At 44.2% G+C, this 21,206-nt stretch overlaps 1 protein-coding gene across 1 annotated transcript in view; it reads left to right on the top strand.

Moving 5' to 3' along the window:
* LOC111979835 (protein unc-13 homolog A-like) overlaps positions 1–17,810 on the top strand; it is an 86,521-nt gene extending 68,711 nt beyond the window's left edge. Inside the window, 26 exon segments of the mRNA XM_070448770.1 lie at positions 1,550–1,777; positions 2,084–2,225; positions 2,304–2,473; positions 2,650–2,771; positions 3,017–3,180; positions 4,767–4,920; positions 5,444–5,512; positions 6,045–6,134; positions 8,063–8,197; positions 8,271–8,398; positions 8,479–8,564; positions 8,654–8,780; positions 8,909–9,005; positions 10,059–10,202; positions 10,432–10,518; positions 10,853–10,930; positions 11,096–11,184; positions 11,343–11,486; positions 11,602–11,725; positions 12,716–12,772; positions 12,905–12,985; positions 13,207–13,354; positions 13,623–13,679; positions 14,199–14,291; positions 14,456–14,615; positions 14,718–17,810. Of these exon segments, the coding sequence (XP_070304871.1) occupies positions 1,550–1,777; positions 2,084–2,225; positions 2,304–2,473; positions 2,650–2,771; positions 3,017–3,180; positions 4,767–4,920; positions 5,444–5,512; positions 6,045–6,134; positions 8,063–8,197; positions 8,271–8,398; positions 8,479–8,564; positions 8,654–8,780; positions 8,909–9,005; positions 10,059–10,202; positions 10,432–10,518; positions 10,853–10,930; positions 11,096–11,184; positions 11,343–11,486; positions 11,602–11,725; positions 12,716–12,772; positions 12,905–12,985; positions 13,207–13,354; positions 13,623–13,679; positions 14,199–14,291; positions 14,456–14,615; positions 14,718–15,009 (3,266 nt within the window). The 3' untranslated portion in view covers positions 15,010–17,810.
* The last annotated feature ends 3,396 nt before the right edge of the window (positions 17,811–21,206 follow it).

Raw genomic sequence — 21,206 nt, 5'->3', positions numbered from 1 at the left:
TCTCAACATCAACTGTTCAGAAGAGACTGCGTGAATCAGGCCTTCAGGGTTGAATTGCTGCAAAGAAACCACTACTAAAGGACACCAATAAGAAGAAGAGACTTGCTTGGGCCAAGATAACACGAGCAATGGACATTAGACTGGTGGAAATCTGTCCTTTGGTTTGTTGAGTCCCAATTTGTGATTTTTGGTTCCAACCGCCTGGTCTTTGTGAGATGCAGAGTAGGTGAACAGATAATCTCCGCATGTGTGGTTCCCACCGTGGAAGGAGGTGTGATGGTTTGGGGGTGCTTTACTGGCGACACTGTCTGATTTATTTAGAATTCAAGGCACACTTAACCAGCATGGCTACCACAGCATTCAGCAGCGATACGCCATCCCATCTGGTTTGCGCTTAGTGGGACTATCAATTGTTTTGCAACAGGACAATGACCCAACATACCTCCAGGCTGTGTAAGGGCTATTAGACCAAGAAGGAGAGTGATGGAGTGCTGCATCAGATGACCTGGCCTCCACAATCACCCGACTCAACCAATTGAGATGTTTTGGGATGAGTTTGGACCGCAGAGTGAAGGAAAAGCAGCCAACAAGTGCTCAGCATATGTTGGAACTCCTTCAACGACTGGTTGGAAAAGCATTCCTCATGAAGCTAGTTGAGAGAATTCCAAGTGTGCAAAGCTGTCATCAAGGCAAAGGGTGACTACTTTGAAGAATCTCAAATATAAAATATATTTTGATTTGTTTAACACTTTTTGGGTTATTACATGATTCCATATGTGTTATTTCATAGTTTTGATGTCTTCACTATTATTYTACAAAGTAGAAAATAGTAAAAATAAAGACCCTTGAATGAGCAGGTGTGTCCTAACTTTGGACTGGTACTTTATGTAGAACTACTGTATCTAATTTTTACATTACACACGCACTATATTTTCTCCTTACACTCTCTACATAYAGAGAGAAATACATACCCATTACTCTCCTCTCTCTCTTTCTCCCCCCCTCTTCCTTTTCAATTTATCTCCTGTGTAATGGGCTGTTATCCCTTCTGTTTCTCTCCTCTCTCACTCCTGGACTCAGTCCCTCCATCCTTATTACTTCTCTAATTCACATTCCCCAAGATTAGATTTTTAGCTCAATTCGCTACTGTCTCTTTTATCTCCTATTACTCACTTGTCCCCTCTCCCCACTTTTCCTCAGGAGCCTTTACTCTGAAGGTTTACCCAAATGACCCTCACTGCCTCTTTTCTCACTCCATCTCCTATTCTCCATCTATACCAGGGATGGGCAACTTTGATTGGGGGCCACAAAAAATCTGAACTCATCATGAAGGGCCACAGTGGCAGTGGGGGGGAATTGATCTATACCCTTTTATCTCTCCCTCATTTTTCCCCCCTCCATCTTTCTCTGCTTGTCTTTCTCCCTCCTTCATGCCCTTTAACTTTTATTGCCTCACTCTCCCTTCTCTCTCTTTTTTCCTCTCCTTTCTTTCGGCTCTTTTCCTATATGCTAACCCCTATCCTTCCCCTCCCTCTCTCTCGTCTCCCAGGGGCAGCGGAGAAGAGTTCTAAGCATGGGGCAGAGGACCGAACCCAGAACATCATCATGGTTTTAAAGGACAGGATGAAGATCAGAGAGAGGAACAAACCGGAAATCTTYGAGCTCATCCAGGAAGTGTTTAGYGTCGTCAAGGCGACGCACGCCACGCAGATGAAGCAGATCAAACAGAGCGTGCTCGATGGGACGTCCAAGTGGTCGGCCATGATCAGCATGACTGGTAAAACAAGGACTGAGATTGARATTGAGATTAGATTTGGTAGGTGTTGGGATTAAATGTATAATATGAGGGGGTGTTGGTTACTGACTGGCAGTAGGAACAGTGCATCAGTAGACTTGCCTTTGCCAAACAGAGAATAAATTATATTTTACATGTTTGCTTTTGAGTACTTTCTTTAGMATATGCTCTTATCCAAAGTGTTTTTGGTGTGTATTTAAGTAAGGAGACTGAAACAACCATTTAGCTACTACACTCTGCGTGGTGTATGCCCAGAGTCTAATGGTGTGACCTGTGTCTGTCTCTCAGTGCAGTGTGCACAGGGCCTTCAGGCCAAGGACAAGACCGGCTCCAGTGATCCCTACGTCACAGTTCAGGTGGGCAAGACCAAGAAGAGGACCAAGACCATCTATGGTAACCTCAACCCTGTCTGGGATGAGAACTTCCACTTGTGAGTACAGCGAGTGTGTGTCTGTCGGTCTGTGTGGCTATGTGTGGTTAAGTCTGACATCATTTTGTCATCTCGTAGCGAATGCCACAACTCGTCGGACCGGATCAAGGTACGCGTGTGGGATGAAGACGATGACATCAAGTCCAGGGTGAAGCAGAAGTTCAAACGGGAGTCCGATGACTTCCTGGGTCAGACCATCATCGAGGTCCGCACACTCAGCGGCGAGATGGACGTATGGTACAACCTGGGTGAGTGATAGAGAGGGAGTTTTGGGGAAAGAGAGGGGTGGGAGAGGAGAGAGAGAGAGAGAGAGAGATGAAGGAAATGGACAGACGAAGAAGGAAAAATGATCAGAAGAGAAGAGGGCATTAAAAGTCAACCCAATAGAATGTCTTGACGTGAGTGTGTTGGTGTCCTCTGGCAGACAAGAGAACAGACAAGTCGGCTGTGTCTGGAGCCATCCGGATGCACATCAGTGTAGAGATCAAAGGATGTTTAAGGTAGTATACGTGGTCTTCCGTTTATCCATGTCAGTACAATTGCCTTGTCTAGCACGAAAGTAGAGACCTACCGTATCCTTACTTTACCGTACCATATCACAACATCCACAAACACACATTCATCACGACATTCATCACATCACATCACACACAGCACATCCTCGTCTACTACTCCACACATCACTACATCATCTTAGTCACACTACTATCACACACAACACTACAACTTAACACACCACACACACACACACTACTACACTCTATACAGTTTCCCGGCTGGTGTTGTGGAAGACGCTGTTCCAGTACACTACAGAGGAGCAGAACAGTGGTGTGGTGAAGATACCTGATGCCAAAGGAGACGACGCGTGGAAGGTGTACTTCGAGGAGACTCCTCAGGAGATCGTGGATGAGTTTGCCATGCGTTACGGAGTGGAGTCCATCTACCAGGCTATGACGTCAGTACCATCACCATACAGAACACATACAGAGAGTTTGGAAGTTGGTTTCAACCAGAGACATTGCTATACATAAATACATTTATACAATGGGTGGTTCTAACCCTGAATGCTGATTGGTTAAAACCRCATTCCAGCCAGTGTCCAGACAGACAGGCAGGCAGGCAGTGTTTCTCAGCCAGTCAAAATCATGAATCACCTGGCATCATTTGTATTGACATATAGAAAGAAATGTCAATTGAAAAAAAGGTCAAGCAAAATGAAGTGTGGCTAGTTTGCAGTCTATCCAGCTTCAGTTTGAAGTGATTGTGTTTGCTGTGTTGTTGGCTAGCTCCTCTGAACAACCGTGTCCTTACGAGAGAGTACATTTTCTACATCAGGTGAAATCGTGCAGCATTAGCTATGGATGTATCCAAATAAATGTCACTAGAAAACAGTTTAAACAAATGCAACTGCAGCTACTTTGTTGTTATTCTGGCTGCACTGTTTGATGTGACTAAGTTAGTCGTAGTTGGCTAACTAGCGAGCAAGGGATAAGAACGCTGCCAGCCAGTATGGCAATGGAACATTTAGAACGAACGACTGGGTCGCGTCCATAGATACAGAACAAAAAGGCTGAACGACTGGGTCGCGTCTCTGGCAACCAAACCGATAGAACAAATGACCAGCCGGCTTGGGTAGCAACCCTACATTTGTGTCAGGACTATATCTTGTGGAAGGATGAAATAGTATGAATAAATTAATAAAAACATTTTTATTGAAAATATGTAAATTATTATTTGAATATGTTGGTAACCAGTTGTATAAAAGTGGAACTGACACTCTACGGCTTTGCATTATTTTCCAGAGAACGCATAGAGCCCCGAGTTGATTATCCCTTTCAGACCATTGCTATAATTTAACACATTTGCCGCTAGAAATGTATTCAACATCCACTGAAGTATCTAGCAAGTTTACTAGATAGCTACTGTAGTTGCTTTGATAACCAAACAGACTTGCTAGTTTAGCTAACCAACCCATCAATCCTAGTTTGCTATTATGAAAATCGAGCTAAAATCTAATTTTATTGGTTACATACACATGGTTAGCAGATGTTAATGCGAGTGTAGCGAAATGCTTGTGCTTCTAGTTCCGACAGTGCAGTAATAACCAACGAGTAATCTAACCTAACAATTCCACAACTACTACTGTTGAATACTCCTTTTCTGATTGGTTTGAAGGGCATTCTAGAGCGTGCATTATTTCCTGAGCTACTTCGGTGGATGYTGAACACATTTCTACCTGCAAATGAACACATTTCTAGCAAAGTATTTTTCCATAGAACGCCTTGTTGGTTATCCCTTAAATAAATATATGTCTTATATGTTTTAACTTTACATTAAGAGAACAAGTATTATGTACCATCTACCAGTGTGTCAACCCAGACGTTCTGTTTTTGACTGTGATAACATGTAACAATACAGAATACAACACACTTGAGACTACTGTGGGCTACAACCTACACTGGACAGACAAACGACAACATGTTTCATACCTAAAAATCCCAGTTAATATGAATATAATTATGACATTGTGTGTGTCCACAGCCATTTTGCATGCCTGTCGTCTAAGTACATGTGCCCTGGTGTACCCGCGGTGATGAGTACCCTTCTGGCCAACATCAATGCCTACTAYGCYCACACCACCCAGTCCACCAATAACGTCTCRGCATCAGACTGCTTCGCCGCATCCAACTTTGGAGTGAGTTCATTAGTGTATACTTTTAGGGGCGGTTTCCCAGACATAGATTAAGCCTAGTCTTGGATCTAAAAGCTATTTCAATGGAGATTCTCTTTAGTCCAGGACTACACTTAATCTGTCCCGGAAACCAACCATTATTGTTTTAGGTTGACATTTTATTAAAAGCTATTTCATTTAAAATCGTATTAACTGTGTTGATTAATTATGAATGGAAATGTCTTCTTCGAGATTAAAGGATATGATAGAGATGACATGTTGAACTGTGCAGGTAAAGTAGAAAGGAAAGTTGTTTCAAAACCGGAACACTGTCCTGAGGGCCCTCTGCCCTAATACAGCCTCCAACCCCCATTTTCAAACGGTGGCCCAACCTACATCCCCAACTGCCCAATCAGATACACCAAACTAAGCTAGATCCTGTCCTGGGTTGACATAAGCAAAATATACACGTGTATATATATATATACTGTCAGCTGAGATGATGTTACAATTTTTTATCCTGTTTTATCTTGTCCTGTGTGGGTAGAAGGACAGGTTTGTGAAACTTCTAGACCAGCTCCACAACTCCCTGAGGATTGACCTTTCCATGTACAGGGTAATGTCAACTTTTTTCTTTCACTGTTTTCTATTGTGTGTTCAGTGTTTTGAGAGCCTTTTTAAAGTGTTGTACTTCACACAAACACTGGTTTATATTGTGTTATGTATGAAAGTCACTGTTTTAGATTAGTCCTCTATTCCATTATAGGCATTTTCTATTTTAGTTGTTTTTCTTTGTGAATATTTTGTGTTTTGTGTAAATTGGATTTATTCTTCCAGTTCCATCTGTAAGACACTGTATACAGGCCATTAGATATACTTTTCTTGCAGTTGACATTATTATATTTATATTTTACTTTTATTCGACCAGAAGTTGAAGGGCATGATGGAGGAGATAGTATAATTTTATAGTAGTCTATTCTAGCAAAATAAACATTACATTCTAAGTTAGATAGGCCTTCAACTAGCCATGTTTATTCTACCAGTCTTGTGATATCTGATCCTGTTTTTCAAGAACACATCACTGTTCGTAACAGTGTTTGTGTTTCTATACTGTTTTCAAGTATATATCAGTGTGTTTGTGTTTGTAGAATAACTTCCCGGCTAGTAGCCCTGAGAGGCTGCAGGACCTCAAGTCCACTGTAGACCTACTGACCAGCATCACCTTCTTCAGAATGAAGGTGAACAAAACTCTATTCATCTTCTTCTTCTTCGTATCTGTTTCCTCAAGTCCTAGAGCCGGCCTGTRCCAGCTAACATTTTATTCCAGGAAAGAAGCAATATATTATGTGGATTCWTAAATAGACTTACTTGCTAAGCTAGCTCTTGAGTAGGCACTGAAGACCACCCTGGTCTCCCGAGCTTACATTCTGTTTCACTACACGGATTCAGTAAAACAAAACCAGAGYGCAGCGGTCAGGATGGTTTGATCAGGCTAGCTCTTGAGGGTTAGGCAACATTTAGCACCAGTTAAGGTGTATGAGCCATATACAGTGCATTTGTAGCATTATAGCCTTCGTCTAAAATGTATTAAATAAAATGTTTTCCTCAAATCTACACAATACCCCATAATGACAAAGCGAAAATAGGTTTTTAGAAAATGTTGCAAATGTATAAAAAAACGAATGCCTTATTTACAGAAGTATTCAGACCCTTTGCTATGAGACTCGAAATTGAGCTCAGGTGCATCCTGTTTCCATTGATCATCCTTGAGCTGTTTCTACAGCTTGATTGCAGTCCACCTGTGGTAAATTCAATTGATTGGACATGATTTGGAAAGGCACACACCTATCTATATAAGGTCCCACAGTTGACAGTGCATGTCAGAGGAAAAACCAAGCCATGAGGTCGAAGGAATCGTCCGTAGAGCTCCGAGAGAGGATTTTGTCGAGGAACTGATCTGGGGAAGGGAACCAAAAAATGTCTGCAGCATCAAATGTTCCCAAGAACACAGTGGCCTCCATCATTCTTAAATGGAAGAAGTTTGGAACCACCAAGACTCTTCCTAGAGCTGGCCRCCCGGCCAAACTGAGCAATCGGGGTAGAAGGTCCTTGGTCAGGGAGGTGACCAAGAACCCGATGGTGACTCTGACAGAGCTCTAGAGTTCCTCTGTGGAGATGGAAGAACCTTCCAGAAGGACAACCATCACTGCAGCACTCCACCAATCAGGCCTTTATGGTAGAGTGGCCAGATGGAAGCCACTCCTCAGTAAAAGGCACATGACAGCCCGCTTGGAGTTTGCCAAAAGGCACCTAAAAGACTCTTTTAGAACATGAGAAACACTATTCTCTGGTCTGAYAAAACAAAGTTTGARCTCTTTGGCCAGWATGCCAAGTGTCACGTTTGGAGGAAACCATTWCCTGGCCAATACCATCCCTACGGTGAAGCRTTATGGTGRTAGWATCATGCTGTGGGGATGTTTTTCTGTGGCAGGGACTGGGAGACTAGWCAGGATCGAGGGAAAGATGAACGGAGCAAAGTACAGAGAGATCCTTGACGAGAACTTGCTCCAGAGCGCTCAGGCCCAACATTTTCTAAACACCTCAGACTGGGGTGACGGTTCACCTTCCAACAGGACAACGACTCTAAGCACACAGCCAAGACAACGCAGGAGATGGCTTCGGGACAAGTCTCTGAATGTGCCTTGAGTGGCTCAGCCAGAGCCCGGATTTGAACCCGATCTAACGTCTGGAGATAACTGAAAATAGCTGTGCAGCAATGCTCTCCATCCAACCTGACTCAGCTTGAGGATCTGCAGAGAAAGAATGGGAGAAGCTCCAAATACAGGTGTGCCAAGCTTGTCATGTCATACCCAAGAAGACTCGAGGCTGTAATTGCTGCCAAGGGTGCTTCAACAAAGTACTGAGTAAAGGGTCTGAATACTGTGTAAAAGTGATATTTCAAATTTGCCAACTTTTCTAAACACCTGTTTTTGCTTTGTCATTATGGCGTATTGTGTGTGTAGATTGATGAGGGAAAAAAAACTATTTCATCAATTTAGAATAAGGCTGTAATGTAACAAAATGTGGAAAAAGTCAAGGGGTCTGAATCCAAATGCACTGCATGCTAATGCTAAGCAACTGACCTTTGAACTTCCTGTGTGATCAGGTCCAGGAGCTGCAGAGCCCCCCCAGGGCCAGTCAGGTGGTGAAGGACTGTGTCAAAGCCTGTCTCAACTCCACCTACGAATACATCTTCAACAACTGCCACGAACTCTATGGCAGAGAGTACCAGACAGACCCTGTGAGTGTGGTTGGGTGTTTGTGTGATGTGTATGCATGCATATCTCTGTGTGTCTGACCCTCTCTCTCGCCAGGCTAAGGCTGACGTTCCAGAAGAGCAGGGTCCCAGCATCAAGAACTTGGATTTCTGGTCCAAACTCATCACCCTCATCGTCTCCATCATAGAAGAGGACAAGAACTCCTACACACCCTGTCTCAACCAGTGAGTGTGTCTCTCTCTCCTTCTCTCTCTCTCTCCCTCCCTCTCCCCCTYTCTGAACACTGTTCTTCTGCCCCCTGTAGGTTTCCTCAGGAACTGAACGTGGGCATCATCAGTGCTGAGGTCATGTGGAACATGTTTGCTCAAGACATGAGATATGCCATGGAGGGTATGTGTGTGTTTGCGAGTGTGCATATGTGTGTTGTATCAATCAATAAGTCCCTAAACTAATGCTACCAACCTGTCTCTGCTTCCCAGAGCATGAGAAGAACCGGCTGTGTAAGAGTGCTGATTACATGAACCTGCACTTCAAGGTGAAGTGGCTCTACAACGAATACTGCAAAGAGCTGCCCACCTTCCAGAAACGTGTACCTGAGTATCCAGCGTGAGTGTCCTTTATCTCATCTAATTCAGCTCTTTTTTTACGGAAAATCCATAAAAAAATATATATTTTGGGGGCTTGTTATCACATAATGAGATGATTTTGTGGACCCTTTCTCTGCCATCTCATAGGTGGTTTGAGCCGTTTGTCATCCAGTGGTTGGACGAGAACGAGGAAGTGTCCAGAGACTTCCTGCACGGTGCCCTAGTGAGGGACACAAAGGACGGGGTAAATTCACATCCGTTTCCTCTCTTGAGATATCAAAAATAAATTGGCTATGTTTTGTATTACAGGCTTCTATTTACCTTTTTTGTTATTTGCCCCGACCATACATCGTCATTGTAACTGCGTAGTCATTTCTCGATCATCGATACTGTAGGTTTATTACTTATTTGAGATTCATTGAAATGATTTTAAAACTCTTCAACGTAAGTACCTTTACAAATGAACAGTGATGGATTGATTCAAATAAAGTCCAAGGTACTAAAGATCCTACCGATCCTAGTCTACTCTGTGATTTCACTGTGAATGCTGTAAACACCCAACAGAGAAATGAMTCCCCTGTCCTTCCCACCACACTCCCATCTGTACTTCCCTTTACTCAGCACCTAGTGGTCCGGGAGAGAGGAAGAGACAGGTTAGAGGCTCCGCACAATCAATATATGGCCAATAACACACAGACATGAGACCTAACACACACTGCAGCCCTCGAGGAACTGGTCGACGCAGATGAGCAGGTTCCCTCCCCTCATTCGCCTGTGGTCCTTGGGGTCCAATGTTTGTCGCCCACAGCATCTTCTTGTTTCCTGTGTCAGCGGGAATCCAGTCCCACCGCCACCCTCCCCTTCACGACACCGCTCAATGCCCCGCTAATGACAGGAGGTGTTAATGAGGGCTCTGCTCCCCATCATATCCCTAATCACCACACCATTCGTGTGGAGAGAGGAACCAGCCACGCACTGTCTATTCATAGAGAATTCAACAGCACTTGCCATCTATCTTTAGCTTATAACATGAAATGTTTGGCCTCGAAAAAGGGGGCATCCCTCTCCTGTTCTATGAAGTGTGGGGATCCCAGTCTTGATCGCTACAGACTACAGATCACTATTACTTGTGACTTTTGTTAGATATCAAAGTGCTTGATATAATCCCCCCTCTCGTCCATTCTCCCATCTCCCTCTACCCCGTTCCTCTCTTCTCTGCCATGGCACCTCTCTCCCTCTCATCCCCCACACTCCTCATCCCCTTCGCTGGTCTCTCCCCTCTTCTCCCCCCCTACAGTTCCAGGTAACGTCTGAGCATGCTCTGTTCTCATGCTCGGTGGTGGACGTGTTCTCCCAGCTCAACCAGAGCTTTGAGATCATACGCAAGCTAGAGTGTCCCGACCCCCAGATCGTAGGCAGCTACATGAAGAGATTCGCCAAGGTACCACTCTCCCTGTTGACCTTACCAATATGGCTGACATTTCAGACTGTGTTGGTCTATGATGTGTGACTGTAAAAAGCCTTTATGAATATGATATAATGTGGAGGTCTGCTGTGATCGAACACTAACATGGTTAAACGATACAGAAGATGCTCATTATCTCTACCCCTCTCTCTACCCCGCCCTCTCTCTCTCTTTCTTTCTTTCTGTCTCTCCCTCTCTCTGTCAGACCATCGGCAATGTCCTGCTGTCCTATGCTGAGATCATTTCCAAAGAGTTCCCCAAACAGTGCGGGAACAAGGAGAAAGAGAAAGTGGTAGGTTAGGGAAAGGTCACGTGCATGTGTACTGTAAGTGAATGAGAACTGATTGTGGTTTAGAGGGAGAAGCTGGACTGGCTCCCAGAAAACCAAGTCTCCCAGTGGACTGATTCATCTATAGTCAACACTGAGCCTAGAGCCTCTGTCTGTCTGCTCTGCCTCTGCTTGGATCAGCAAGATACAGTTTTGTCTGTCTCTCTCTCTCTCTCTCTCTCTCATATCATCAAGATAAAGAGAAGCTGTATCTGTCTGCCTGCTTGTATCAGCGACATACAGCTTCTGCAAAGTTGCAAGGGATGATCTCTAATTATGTGTCCTCCTTTCCCCTCAGCCTTGTATCATCATCAATAACATCCAGCAGCTGAGAGTGCAGCTGGAGAAGATGTTTGAGGCCATGGGAGGCAAAAATGTGAGTTTGTCAACCCTCAACATCATTGTAAAAATGTGTACCTACAATGTAATGATTGCGCTGTGCCCACAGTGTCATTTTCTATGTAAAAACATGTATTATTAAGGGCACTTACTTCCTGCTATGTAAATACATGTATTAAGGACACTTACTTCCTGCCCCCAGCTTAACGTGGGGGCCAGTGACTTCCTGAAGGACCTGCAATTAAAGCTCAACAACGTCATGGACGACCTTAGTAGGATATTCGCCGTCAGGTGTGTGTGGAGTTGTTTAGTTGAAGCATTGGTGCTTCCAGGGTAGTATTCATTAGGACATGTAACAGAACTCCCTCTTTCAATCTGTTTTCTTCCGCCTTGGTGCCTAATGAATTTGACCCTGAGTTGTGGGTTTTTATGGCTGTGTCGGTGTGTAGTTTCCAGCCCCATATTGAGGAGAACGTGAAGCAGATGGGCGACATCCTGGGCCAGGTGAAGGGACAGACTGTTACTGACAACAACAGCGTGGCCGGGGACGCAGACAACGTCCTGCAGCCCATCATGGACTTCCTCGACACCAAGTGAGACAAAGGGCCAGAGATGCACTCACAGATACACACACACACACACACTCTCTCTCTCTCTCTCTCTCTCTGTTCTGTGTGTGTTAAAATGTGTGTATTCTCTCCTCCCTAGCCTGTCGCTGTTTGCTAAGATCTGCGAGAAGACCGTACTGAAGAGAGTGCTGAAGGAACTGTGGAAACTGGTTATCAACACTATGGAGAAAAGCATTGTGCTCCCACCATTCACAGACCAGTCAGTGAGTGTAACACACACTTTTTCCTACGTCTACAAACCTGCACAAAACTCTTCAGTACATTCTCTCTGGTATAATACTGAATCTACCGTTCGTTCATAAATCTAAGGTTCTGGTTAGAATACGAGGTTGCGAACATACCCATTGGCTAGAATGAGAGGTAGAGGATTGAATGGTTACTTCCACTCCCTGCTGGTTGTTGATCGGTTGAGAAGGGCCTTCAGATTCACTGACCCCCCTCTCTCTCGCCATCACCCCCCCTCTCTTTCTCTCCTCCTTAGGCTATAGTAAGTAGTGTGTGTGTGTGTTTCGCCCTGTCTGCTGTGTCAGCATGGACACACAGGCTCCTCTGCTACCTGCGACAGCACAGCATCACTCTTCTTGTCCCCCATGCTACTCTATGTACCCACCTCTCCTTCTCAAATTGAGCCCAAGACCCTACCCACCACTTGTATAACTCTAGAAAAATGTGCTTGGTGTAAGCAGTAAGGCCATAAGGCTTGCACCTGTCCACTCCCACCAGATCTACACGATTGACTAGTAGGTAGGGGCGAGGGGTGGATTTGAGTGAGTTGAATAGTGTCAGGATCGTCCCCTGTATTTTAGATTGGCGCATGGTGCACGACTGACAGATGGGTTACCTGACCCGGTGCCACTGCAATACAGCGCCGTACCCCTCCTTACTCTTCTCCTTACTCTCCTCCCTTACCTCCTGTCTTATCTTTTGTCCTTCCCGCTAAAGTGTTGCCTGTACGTGGAATGGATTGGGGGTTTCCGCACAACCCGGTACTGGATTTGAAATCTCTCCTGCACATGCCTTTTCCCCCCCGATTTTGTCTTTATTGTGACATGTTACGTTTAGCGACGTATAAACTCTCCCCTCGTCATCCTACTCCCTCTTCTGTCATCACACTCTTCTCTCTCTCAACCGCATTCTTTCTTTTCTTTTTCTCTCTCTCTCTCTCAACCTCTCTTTCTCTCTCCCCTCCACAGGGCACTCAGTTGATCCTGAACGCAGCTAAGGAGTTGGGCCAGCTCTCCAAGCTCAAGGTAATGATGCCACGTTAGGATGACTTCCTTTCTACAGCACATTTCAGACACAATGCAGTCCTGTCATGTAGCGTGTCGTATTAACTACGTTGTCGCATTAACTAACTCAGTCTCTGTTTCCCTGACCCGCAGGAGCACATGGTGCGAGAGGAGGCCAAGGCTCTCACTCCTAAACAGTGTGCCGTCATAGAGCTCGCATTGGACACTATTAAGGTACAGTATACATTATGTACACTTTGTAGGATGGATGACATGTGTAGTATGTGTTAAGTACTATGTAGTACATTGAAATAAAATGCACTTTACTTAAAGCATCCAGGTATAAAGCTTCATAACTTGTTATAAGCATCTGTGAACCTACATAATGTATAATATTATAATATGTTATGTCTCTATGGATAAATAACAATGCCTGTTGGCCTCTCCCCCTGCAGCAATACTTCCATGCGGGCGGGGTGGGCCTGAAGAAGACGTTCCTGGAGAAGAGTCCTGACCTGAAGTCTCTGCACTACGCCCTGTCCCTCTATACACAACACACTGACAAGCTCATCAGGAAGTTTGTCCTCTCCCAAAACGCTCAGGGTACGACTCTCTCTCTGTCTGTCTGGATGGCTGGCTCTCTCCGGCTCTTCACTTCTCTCTCTGTCTCTCTGTCTGTCTGGATGGCTGGCTCTCTCCGGCTCTTCACTTCTCTCTCTCTCTGTCTGTCTGGATGGCTGGCTCTCTCCGGCTCTTCACTTCTCTCTCTCTCTGCCTGCCTCTGTGAATGGTAACTCTGGTCGTGAGATTTGGTACAACGATACATGTGAGCTGGGATATCCTGCTGAACGTTTTTCTCTCTCCCTGCTAGTCCATGGAGGGAAGGGGGTCAGGTATACCCTCAATGAAGACACATTTCCAGAGAAGGGTAAGTGCCTTTGCCGGTGCCTCACCCCTCGACCCTCTCCATACTCATTCAATGTAAACAGCGTGTTTCAGGAGAATTACAGTCTGGTGCTAACCAGCTGCAGGCTTTAACCCTGGCTCTGAACCTACTGTAGCTATGGGCCAGCCACCCCAAGCACTGCTGCACCCTTACACTAACCGGATTAAACCGATATCTGTCCAGCCCTTGTAGGCCACACAGACACATACTTGTGCACATGACGATAAAACTTGGATGAAAGGTTTTAATCAGGGAATGGATAATGGAGGAGAGGATTCCAGTGGTGGAATGATCCCAACGTCTAGACATAGCCAGACACACACACACACACCGACACAGCATGYATTGTGGAGACAGATTTATCAGCCTGCCTTTGCTTTATTGTGCATTAAACTTGCTTGCTACCAACTGCAACACTTCGGGGGTCACAGAGTGTTCTGGTCAACAGAAGTGATCTCAACGCTGTGTCTTATGTCACGGTTAACACTTGACCTCTGGTAGGGTCGGGAGTGGAGGAGCCAATCGGAGAGGTGGTCATGCATGTGGAGATCTTCACCCACCCCAACACTGGAGAACACAAGATCACTGTGAGAGGTGAGAGATGGAGGGAGGGGGTGAGGGGGAAGGAGATGGAGGGGGTGATGGGGAAAGGGAGGGCATAAGGTAGGGGTAATGATGGGCTTTACATACATAATTGCACTAGACTTGAGCTTCTCTGAAATGCACTGCAAAAACACACAACCCTTTCTCTCTCCCAGTGGTGGCTGCCAATGACATTAAGTGGCAGACCCAGGGGATCTTCCGTCCCTTCGTGGAGGTCTACATCATCGGTCCCCACCTCAGTGACAAGAAGAGGAAGCACGCCACCAAGTCCAAGAACAACAGCTGGTCGCCCAAGTTTAACGAGACCTTTCAGTAGTGAGTATATCAGGCCTATTTCTGGTTAGGGTGTGTGTGCTTGCGTGTCAATGTCAATATGTGTGCACTATCCAACCCACCTCTTCTCCGTCTCCTCTCCAGTTCCCTGGGCAGTGAGTTGGGTCCTGAGGGCTATGAGCTGCAGCTGTGTGTGAAGGACTACTGCTTCGCCAGGGAGGACCGTACGGTGGGCATGGCCCTGATGCAGTTGAAGGACATGGCCTCTAGGGGCAGCGTGACGTGCTGGCTCCCCCTGGGGAAGAGGGTCCACATGGACGAGACGGGCCTGACAGTACTGAGGATCCTATCCCAACGCAACAACGATGAGGTGGCCAAAGAGTTCGTCAAGCTGAAGTCAGACCAGCGCTCTGCCGAAGAGGGACAGGGGAGCTGAGAGAGAACAGGTCTAGAGATACTGCTGCAGACACACACAGTCGCGCAACAGACACACAGGGGTACACATGGATTCATACACCGCACACAAACGTGCACTGTACATACACACAAACAATACAGGAAAACACATACGTGAACCCACACAACATATGCATATGTTATACAAAACATGGTCATAAACACACTAATAATCTCGATCACAATGATTAGCACGTGTACAAACACTGGCCAAMGGTTCCTTTGGCCATAGATAGATTTTGGACACCTATCTATCAATTTCTGCTGCTCTCTTTCACTCTTGCATATTACATCAAATTTTTCTATACATTTAATGCAGAAATGTGAGAGAGTGAAAAAAATATCACCTGAGGAGTTATGGATGACTTTGCACTTTGACCTCTCTGCATGTTCAGGAGAGCAGCCCTAACCCCAACTCTTACTCCTCTGTCTGTTTCTGTATGTCTGTCTGTCAATATAAGTCTGTTGTTCTCTCTCTGTTTTTTTACTGTTGTGCTGTTTTCCTGCTGTGTGACGTGTTCTGGGTAGAAGATGCCATCAGGCACAGATCTAGGATCGGCTTACAATCCCCTTGTCCTCATTTTGCCTGTTAGGGAGGGGGAAATTTAACTCTGATCTTACAGCGCCTTCGGAAAGTATTCAAAACCCTTGACTTTTTCCACCTTTTGTTACGTTACAGCCTTGTTCTAAAATGTATTAAATGTTTTTTTTACTCATCAATCCACACACAATACCCCATAATGACAATGCAAAAAAAAAAAAAAAACTTATTTTTTTCTAATTTATAAAAAATATCACATTTAAGTAAGTATTCAGACCCTTTACTCAGTACTTTTGTTGAAGCACCTTTGGCAGCGATTATAGCACTGAGTCTCCTTGCGTATGACGCTACAAGCTTGGCACACCTGTATTTGGGGAGTTTCTCCCATTCTTCTCTTCAAATCCTCTCGAGCTCTGTCAGGTTGGATGGGGAGCGTTGCTGCACAGTTATTTTCAGGTCTCTCCAGAGATGTTCGATCGGGTTCAAGTCCGGGCTCTGGCTGGGCCACTCGAGGACATTCAGAAACTTGTCCCGAAGCCACTCCTGCGTTGTCTTGGCTGTGTGCTTTCAAATCAAATCTGATTTGTCACATGCACCGAATACAACAGKTGTAGACCTTACAGTAAAATGCTTACTTACAAGCCCTTAACCAACAATGCAGTTTTAAGAAAAATACGTGATGAGTAAAAATAGATAAGTATAAAATTAAAATAACTAAATAATTAAAGAGCAGCAGTAAAATACAGCAGAGAGGCTATATACAGGGGGTACTGGTATAGAGTCAATGTGCTGGGGCACAGGTTAGTCAAGGTAATATGTACATGTAGAGTAAAAGTGACTATGCATAGATAATAAACAGAGAGTAGCAGCAGCCTAAAAGAGGGGACTGGAACTGTTTGAGGATCTGAGGACTCATGCCAAATCTTTTCAGTCTCCTGAGGAGGAATGGGCTTTGTCGTGCCCTCTTCATGAATGTCTTGTGTTTTGACCGTAGGGTCATTGTCCTGTTGGAAGGTGAACCTTTGAMCTAGTCTGAGGTCCTGAGCGCTCTGGAGCAGGTTTTCATCAAGGATCTCTCTGTACTTTGCTCCGCTCATCTTTGCCTCGATCCTGACACGTTTCCCAGTCCCTACCGCTGAAAAACATCCCCACAGCATGATGCTGCTACCACCATGCTTCACCGTAGGGATGGTGCCAGGTTTCCTCTAGACGTGACGCTTGGCATTCAGGCCAAAGAGTTCAATCTTGGTTTCATCAGACCAGAGAATCTTGTTCATGTACCTTGTCATGTACCATTTACTGAGAAGTGGCTTCCGTCTGTCCACTCTGCCATAAAGGCCTGATTGGTGGAGTGCTGCAGATATGGTTGTCCTTCTGGAAGGTTCTCCCATCTCCACAGAGGAAATCTGGAGCTGTCAACTGTGGGACCGTATATAGACAGGTGTGTGCCTTTCCAAATCATGTCCAGTCAATTTAATTGACCAYAGGTGGACTCCAATCAAGTTGTAGAAACATCTGAAGGATGATCAATGGAAACAGGATGCACCTGAGCTGAATTTCAAGTCTCATAGCAAAAGGTCTGAATACTTATGTAAATAAGGTATTTCTGTTTTTTATTTGAAATTGCACGTTTTGTAGATGGTCTGCTCTTTTTACATACTCACCTACTCGAGCAATGGCGCTCGTTTCACAACACTATAAAGGAGTAATAATAGCCAAGATGGTTGCGTCAACTTCTCACAAACAAACCCTCTTCTATGTTCCCCTGAAAGTGCACAAATACTGCAAAGGGCTACATGACCATCAGACACAGAAAGGACACTGCCTAGTCAGTCCATACGTCTGCATTTGTGAAAATGTTAGAAATATGTTTTCTATGCTATGGGCCATACAATTACCAACCCATAGGCCACTATATACCATACAGGAAACTGCAGAGCAACTGCATGGTCTCTCTGACTGCCTTCATGATAATCTGATTCTGTATTTTAAGACAATATCTACAGTAGTTGTCGTTTTGGTCAATTTGTCCCTGCATTTTTCTGTCAAAAGTTTTCAGTGCATTTTGGAGTGTGTTTGTGAGTGTGTTTGTGCGTCTGTCTGCGTGTTTTCTGTCCTACCTGACTTCTGGGCTAAGAGTTCATCTGTTTACAGTTTTTCTCAATTGCTAAAACACAATTTCTGAAAACATTTCCTGAAAACATTAAACAAAACCTCATCTTCAAGCACTATTTACATAACCTCTGACTCCTCTCGCAAAATTAAACATTCGCCTCAAAACAGTTTTACCTGTGTTCAAAATCAAACACTGCTCTCAAATCATAAACAAAGTGATCAARATGATATACACTCTCAAGCAGTCAGTAAACAATACACCGAAAAATAGAAAACACATTGTTCAAAACATACAATTCTCAGGGAGAAGTACATTTTTAATCTAAAAAAATATTCATATTTTTCCAGTCATTGTCTTTTGATGACATGTTATATAAAACATGTTACATCAAAGTAGCTCAAAATTGATCTGAAATTACTACTCTGCTTTGCTCTTTGCAATTTTGTTTTTTGTTCTTCCTCCTCCTTGTACCCCTATTTTTACAGTACTGTACCCTGCATCTCACAAACTTGTCCTTTGTCTCTGTGATACTGTAATTCTTGTTCTTTGTTGATATGAACCTGCAACCAGTCAAAATCTATTGAGCAGTCAGTACTGTTAATAAATGGAAAGCACAATGTTCAGGGCCATACAATTTGTCCATTGTACAGTATACAGCCTACAATGCACTGTACTACAGTMTACAATACTAAAAGGGACAAAAATCAAAGGAGTAAACATGTGATCAATGTGCTTCTTCTTGTCTTTGGTTGGGTCAGGCCAGAGCACTTCGTCGACATCACAAGCAATATTGTCCCTCCTGAGGCAACGGGGGAAGAACCCTCGTGGGCCGTATCCAGCCCTGACATGATTCCTCACCTATATCACCACAGGCTAAATCCATGGCTTGCAGCAGATTTACTCTGGTGTAGGGTTGTCTATCATACACTTTCCATCTCCAAGAGGAGAAAAACTCCTCAATCGGATTCAGGAAAGGCGAGTATGGAGGGAGGTACAAGTTCATAAACTGCCCATTGATGTTAAACCATTCCCTTACCTGAGCAGCTCGGAGGAAACTGACATAGTGTGGGACAATCACATAGGTGGGAATGGGATTCTCATTTAGCTCTTGACCCTGCTGCTCTTGAACCTGCTGCTCAAATAAAATATCTCTTAGATTGGCAATAAATCTTAGGTGCTGGGTGTTATATGGCCCGAGTGTAACATGGTGATGTAGAACACCATGGTTGCTGATAGCAGCACAGATTGTGACAATGCCACCTTGTTGACCAGGGACTTCAACAATGGCCCGCTGTCCAATCATGTTTCGGCCTCTCCTTCTCCTCTTTGTTAGATTGAAGCCTGTTTCCTCGACAAAGATAAACTCATGGGGTCTGTCCAAGGATTCCAAGTCAAATATTGTCTGTGTAGAAATACAATATACTGTATGTAGGATTTTGTAAGTCGTACAGAGACAGTGCTATACTGTAGAGTACAATTAGGCTTCTGATTCACATACATTGTATGTACTGAAGAGTAATGTCWTTCACATAGTATGTGTTAGTACTGTAGACAATCTGGATTACAGTAAATGTTTCTGAATGTACACTTACTTGCACATACTGAGCTCGCAGTTCTTTCACCCTTGGTGAGTTGCGCTCAAAAGGTACTCTGTATACTTGTTTCATCCTGTTACGATGGAGGACACGGTCAATTGTGGAAATGCTCACACTGTCAATTCCCTGGAATGTATGTTGTCTTGTATCACTCGTTCCTGGATTTCTCTGAGTCGTATTGCATTATCTTGAAGGACCATGCCAACTATAACGGCCTCTTGCTCCCGAGTGAATATAGCTGTCCTTCCACCTGCATGTGGCAGCCTTGCAATTCTACAAAAAGTAGTTGTGCAGTTACAAAACATATTCATGCAGTACAATACATACAGTGATTAACTTTACAAATGTCTATTGAAACAGCTGCATATAGTGTAGTACAGTAAATTTGCAATTACAATAAATACAGTAGGATACTGTACCTGTTCTCTTCTCTGAATGTCCTTACTAGGGTGGACACAGAAAATCGGCTCAAATTGGGTTGCACTCTAAGTCCTGCTTCCCTCATTGTCAGTCCATGGACAAGAACATGGTCTATAACTGTTGCTCGAATTTCATCAGATATTTCCACTCTGTCTTCCTCTTTCTTGCCCTCCTCCTCGTCGCCCACCTCGCATACGCACTCGTCCTCTCACATTGTTTCTTCTATCCATTCTCAGACTTTCTCCTTCCCACCTTCAACAACCTGTTTGCTCTCTGAACTGGCTTATTGGTTGTGTCGCATCATTTGAAACAGGTTAAATCAATTTTAAGTGGTTGTGTTCAATCAATGACATGTGTTCTCTATTTGTATTTGATTGTTGCCACTTGTGTTTACCAGTATGGATGACATGTGCATTAGAGTGCAGAATGTGTTTTGAGAATGAGAATGTGTTTARAGTTTTGCTGAAAAGTCTAAGTGAGATCTGCAAATTGTGTTTTACCATGTGAAATGGTTTAAGTKATTGACAACAGACTGCATAATTAGCTAAATGAGTCCAGGCAACTGAGAACTTTGTTCAGCCAATGGGTTTTAGTGTTTTAGCAATTGAGAAAACTGTAATGTGGTTGCAAGCAATATAACCCCAACATAATCACTGGAAACCTGTGGCACGCCCAGGAGTTCCAACTGCAATACCCAGATTCAAGGAGCGGGATGCCAAATCCCAACTTTTCATTGGATAACTGAATGGGGAATTCCCTGTTGTAATGGACTCATCTCAATCCCCTCCTCATAGGAAGTGTGTGTTTCTTGTAAGACTGGGAATACTTTAGGAATACTGGACATTGGAGCGGGAGAGCAGTCCGGCTTACATTAAGACCTATCTGCTGTTCAGTCAGCTCCTGGTCAGACTTTTCCACTGGATGACTTTGCGGGGATTGCGGTAAATGGGCCAACTCAAACGGACCAATTAATGTTTTTCAAAGACCAATGTTGGCTAGGAGAAGTGTCAACCCCCAAGCCATTGTAGATGACAATGTACTAGTTTAATAATACGACAGGGGTAATAATCAACACAACCCCTCTATATATATCAACCAATCACTTAGCATGTCACAGCTGATCTTACTATACAGAAAACACCTCATGTTACACACACATGTCTGTCCGTTTTTGAACAGTTCTACATTTACAATGCAAAATGATGGGTGTTAGCACAAAGCGCTTATATTGTGATGTTTCTGCTTATTGTAAATGAGTTTAAAATCAACTCTAGAGCTTCTGCTACTATTTCCACTGCTAGAGAGCAACATGGCCTGTGTTATGTTGCACTGTGGAGGGAGAGCTAATGCATTAATGTTCTGTTTTCATCTTTTGCATTGGACCTGTTTAACCAAATGCAAGGCTTCTGAATGTCATTTCACATCACAGGATCATGAGAGCCGAGTGTGCCACTGATAGTGAGAATGTATTACTTTAACTACAATAACCTATTGTCTTCTACTAC

Source organism: Salvelinus sp. IW2-2015, linkage group LG19 (genome assembly GCF_002910315.2).
Source record: "Salvelinus sp. IW2-2015 linkage group LG19, ASM291031v2, whole genome shotgun sequence".
Classification (NCBI taxonomy): Eukaryota; Metazoa; Chordata; class Actinopteri; order Salmoniformes; family Salmonidae; genus Salvelinus; species Salvelinus sp. IW2-2015.
This window is presented reverse-complemented; position numbering and strand designations above follow the sequence as displayed.